Source organism: Nanorana parkeri, unplaced genomic scaffold, assembly GCF_000935625.1.
Source record: "Nanorana parkeri isolate BGI_ZX_2015 unplaced genomic scaffold, ASM93562v1 scaffold1, whole genome shotgun sequence".
Classification (NCBI taxonomy): Eukaryota; Metazoa; Chordata; class Amphibia; order Anura; family Dicroglossidae; genus Nanorana; species Nanorana parkeri.
Window position 1 is genome coordinate 1,907,642 of NW_017306269.1, and position 5,268 is coordinate 1,912,909.

Consider the following 5,268-nt stretch of genomic DNA (forward strand, 5'->3'; position numbering starts at 1 on the left):
AACCAGTCACATGGAAATAGATCTAGATTTGAATGTAAACATGTGGCTACAATCAGTTCTGCTGGGATGGATAAATAAAATCTATTCGATGTCATGGAAATACTTACCTGGAAAAAGTCCGTCAAGGTTCACTCCAGAATAAAAATCACATATGCCTAAGCCTTGGCATTGTGTCACATGATCTCTGCTAAAGGGGTGCATTAGCTAAGATTATGTGACCAAGTGCCTAAGCCTTCAGCAAGGTGAACAGCACAAAAGGGAGCGAGTGCAGCCCTTTCTCCAGGAAAGACATTTATCTTCTGATACTCTTTAGCCATCCGAGCGAGTCGGCGAATAGAATTCAATGTTTCAGCAGAAATCCACTTTATGGTGTAAAGAAAGGTGTGATGTTACGTCGCCCCCTAGTGGAATTTCAGCACATACACAGCAGTTGTGTACTTGACTGATGGAGGCCTTCCAAGTGCTACAAGTGATGGGTGTCGTATCAGGAAGTGCAGAAAACAGGGATTTAGGGTGTTCCCCTAGGGAGAAGCATCGTTCCATGTCCAGCAATGTCACAATGACATACAATGGCATTCCTGACACAAAGCGAAAAGCGTGTAGACCTTTGGCATTATTGCTCCATCTCTTTCTTGATCTCGGCTATATAATGGTGATCGGGTCCATGAGCTATCTCCATGACATTGATGGCCTGAAGAGGAAGAAGAAAACTCCAATAAGAAGCCAGATCAGCGCATTGAAGGGCTGTTATTGCAAAGTCATCAGCAGTAAGTCAGCTTTCAGACTGGCCTATGTAAATGTCTGACCCTGGAGCAGAAAGCCGGCTATGGGTCTAGATCCAGCAAATGATTTATAATGGATGGACTCAGCGTGAGGATGCGTTCACACCATGCATTAAACGTACAATATTGTGCATGTAACACACAGCGCACCTAGCATGCAGTATCATTCATTTTAACAGCATCTCAACACACCTCCCTCCCGGCCGCAGTGTACAGTACTATAATACTATTTGGTGCAGTACTATAATACCATTTGTTGCAGTGCGTTGTGCAGTACTATAATACCATTTGTTGCAGTGCGTTGTGCAGTACTATAATACCATTTGTTGCAGTGCGTTGTGCAGTACTATAATACCATTTGTTGCAGTGCGTTGTGCAGTACTATAATACCATTTGTTGCAGTGCGTTGTGCAGTACTATAATACCATTTGTTGCAGTGCGTTGTGGAGTACTATAATACCACTTGTTGCAGTGCGTTGTGCAGTACTATAATACCACTTGTTGCAGTGCGCTGTGCAGTACTATAATACCCTTTGTTGCAGTGCGTTGTGCAGTACTATAATACCACTTGTTGCAGTGCGTTGTGCAGTACTACAATATCTTTTGTTGCAGTGCGTTGTGGAGTACTATAATACCACTTGTTGCAGTGCGTTGTGCAGTACTATAATACCATTTGTTGCAGTGCGTTGTGCAGTACTATAATACCATTTGTTGCAGTGCGTTGTGCAGTACTATAATACCATTTGTTGCAGTGCGTTGTGCAGTACTATAATACCATTTGTTGCAGTGCGTTGTGCAGTACTATAATACCCTTTGTTGCAGTGCGTTGTGCAGTACTACAATATCTTTTGTTGCAGTGCGTTGTGCAGTACTATAATACCACTTGTTGCAGTGCGTTGTGCAGTACTATAATACCACTTGTTGCAGTGCGTTGTGCAGTACTACAATATCTTTTGTTGCAGTGCGTTGTGCAGTACTATAATACCATTTGTTGCAGTGCGTTGTGCAGTACTATAATACCATTTGTTGCAGTGTGTTGTGCAGTACTATAATACCCTTTGTTGCAGTGCGTTGTGCAGTACTACAATATCTTTTGTTGCAGTGCGTTGTGCAGTACTATAATACCACTTGTTGCAGTGCGTTGTGCAGTACTATAATACCACTTGTTGCAGTGCGTTGTGCAGTACTATAATACCACTTGTTGCAGTGCGTTGTGCAGTACTATAATACTATTTGTTGCAATGAAGAAAAAAAAAAAAAAAGTAGTGCATGTACTAGTCTCTTCTCACTGCAATGAATTGCGATACCATGCATTGCAGCCAGGAGGGGAGTTGGGGTGCCAGTCAATGAATGGCAACACGCCTAGCACATGGTACCGCACTCTGGGTGTGCTGTGCAATAGCACGTTCCCCATTTACAAAGCAGAGGCTTGGATTTAAAGGTGAAACCATTTCTATCTTTCTAATAAAAAAGGAAAGCAAACATTGGAGGTAACACCGTGTCTTGTTTACCTTTTTTAGGGCCTTAATTCCAGCGGTCTTCTTCTCCAGGCCCATGTAAAGTCTCCCCAACTTCAGCCACATGGAGGCAACATTCAGAGAGTATGCAGGATAGTGCTTACTGGAAAAGACAGAAGAAATGATAGAAAAGATGCGGTACATGTACGTCTATGGGACCATATACCTGGGCAGGCCGCTCACTAGAGAAGCTATATATGCCACGTGTGCCGGCTCATGGTGAGCGCAGATGAAATCGCATTGGTTGCTGTAGAAGCACTTTGGATAAAATTATTGTAAAGCATTAGGGGCCCAAAAACTTCAGCAGTCTCTTTCCAGACTCCCTCATGTGCCTGGTCCCTAACTTACTGTACATGGACATATGAGACACATCTGGAGAAGAGCTACAGACCCAGGTCTGGTCACTGACCTGCACAATGCAACTCCAAAATGCTTACACAGAAAGAAAACAAATGAGGTGCTAAAGGGGCGGATCTTTGGGAGGTTACAACCCTTTAGCACCTCACGTGCAATATGTATGTAAGCTAGTTGGATTTGAGCACAGACTTATCTATATCAGGCTATTCACTTTCATATCAGCCACCTTCCCTACAACAAGATAAAACAGATGCTGCCGGTGACATCTCCTCAAAATGTTAGTTGCCTAGCTGAACCTTTGGCTTCAATATCTGCAAAACCACTGACCCAGAACAAGCATGCAGATCACGGAGTTCTGACTTCACTTGATGCATACTTGTTCTGGGTCAGTGGCTCAGAAAGTACAGAATTTACTAGGGATGCACCGATAGTAGTATCGATATCTGTGTCCATACTGGGCATTGTCACGAGTACTCATTAAAAATGCCCCAATACAAAGTGCCAATACCGGCCCTTTAAATTTTTAAATACATGCAGCTGCCTTAAGGTCCTGAGCTTGCTGGGGACCTCGCGGCGGCTGTTTACAGCGCCGGCTGCACATCTCCTCCGTCCCGCCGCACGCACAGCCCTGGTCAGACTCCGCACACCGCGGATTGCTGGGATTTGTAACCCCTCTACAGCTTAGAGTCAGTGGCAGGACTACCAGGGTAAAGTCAGTGGCAGGACTACCAGGGTAAAGTCAGTGGCAGGACTACCAGGGTAAAGTCAGTGGCAGGACTACCAGGGTAAAGTCAGTGGCAGGACTACCAGGGTAAAGTCAGTGGCAGGACTACCAGGGTAAAGTCAGTGGCAGGACTACCAAGGTCGCAGCGGTTGCAGCAGGGACCGGGCCCTGGCACATTACCACTGTCCTAAATTCTTTGTATAATATTTCTATATTCCACTGTCCTAAATTCATGAGTCTATATTAGGAAAACTGTCACATGACACAAAAGATATTGGCGAATACTTGAGGAAAAGTATCGGTACTCGTACTTGGTCTGGAAAAAATGGTATCAGTGCACCCCTAGAAAAAAACATGACAACCAAATATGAATTTCAGAAGGAAGTCAACAGTTTCTAAAGTTGTGGAATAACTGGTAACCTTTAAATACAACACTTCCCAGAATACACTACTCCATCATTGCAAAGTCTCAAGTACATGGTAAACCACTGCTAGCCTCCCCCGTAACACTACAGGTGCTCTTTAATGCAATTTCACGTTAGCAGAACTGGTATGGCTGTTGATAATTACCGGTACGGGTGGATGATTTTCTCTCCATACTTTAAGGCGCCTTCCCAGTCCTGCATGTACAGGCAGATTCCCATGGACTGATACGTCATATGTAACATATAAATGTTATTGTCTGCAAATAACGTCCCCATCTTCTCCATACTGAGCTCACACATCTCCAGCAGTTCACTAGGACGTGGTTCAGTTAAGAATAATCACAGATTGCTCGGAGAAGTACCGATGCTGGTGTTTTGTAGTCAGTGGCCCACTACGAGGCTGCAGTCTCTACTGCCGGGTCATGGCTTCATGTTTGAGCCCGGTGTGACAGCAGTATTTGCCGAAACAGACGGACACATTGGAGTCAATATTCAGAATTCTGGGAGGGGAGATCTAATGTAGCGTGAGGCATTTATCTTCATAAGCTGAATGCCACAATTACAGTCAGTAAGCAGTTGTTTTGAGCAACCCTTTTAATGCTTTACTGAAGTGTAACTTTAAAGGGGTAATTCCAATCGATTGTTTAGAGTAAAGGGGCGGATCTGAAGAACAATGCTATGTACTTGCATGAACACTGGCCGTGTAAAAAACTTTAAAAAGGAGAAATTTGAGGTGAGTGAAAAATCACTCATCCTCATAGTTCGAGCCGACGTGCGACAATGAAACTGTCACAGGTCGGCTCAATAGATCGGGAAGTGAGCGAGCGCATACCATCGCTCGCTTACCTCCCTGCAGGGAGCTGTGACTGTCAGCCACCACTCCCTGCAGGGATTCCCCCCTCTGATTCTCCAGCGCTGGACCGGCGGAACGGACGGGGGCGGGTACAGCTGGCTCTGCCTCTAGATAGGCAGAGCCAGCTGTCACTCACGCAGCTAGGTGACTCTCAACAGTAATGTCGGGATCTGTCCCGGCTGCATCGGTCTCAGTATACCGTGAGCTGTAGCTCCCGATATACTGAGCTTCGGGTCACGGGAGGACACTAGCATATGTCCTCCCGTGACTCTTAGGAGAACTATGGGGGAAAAACACCCACCCCATAGTTCTCTTTCAACATAAAACAGGGTTCTTACGTTTTTTGATTATGGCCCACTGTATGTCCACTGACCATGCCATGGCTGAATAGATCTGTACTGGGGAAAATAAAAAATGGTCAGCTCCCATGATGCAATGGAAGATGGCCCTTCTTTGACCCTGTATGTGTTGTGCTATCAATCTAACCCAATATAAAATCGGAAGAGGAGGGCCCTGGCATACTGTAAAGGCACCTGGCCTGGCAGAAACGGTTATGACTAATATAGGCTGCAGAATAATTTATATTGCAGGAGACAGAACACAAAAAGCA

The 5,268-nt window shown here is 45.0% G+C and overlaps 1 protein-coding gene across 1 annotated transcript in view; it reads right to left on the reverse strand.

Annotated features, from left to right (window-relative positions):
- Positions 1 to 351: 351 nt before the first annotated feature.
- SMYD2 (SET and MYND domain containing 2) overlaps positions 352 to 5,268 on the reverse strand; it is a 41,297-nt gene continuing 36,380 nt past the window's right edge. The window contains 3 exon segments of the mRNA XM_018552505.1: positions 352 to 691; positions 2,294 to 2,402; positions 3,951 to 4,125. Coding sequence (XP_018408007.1) covers positions 614 to 691; positions 2,294 to 2,402; positions 3,951 to 4,125 — 362 coding nt within the window. The 3' untranslated portion in view covers positions 352 to 613.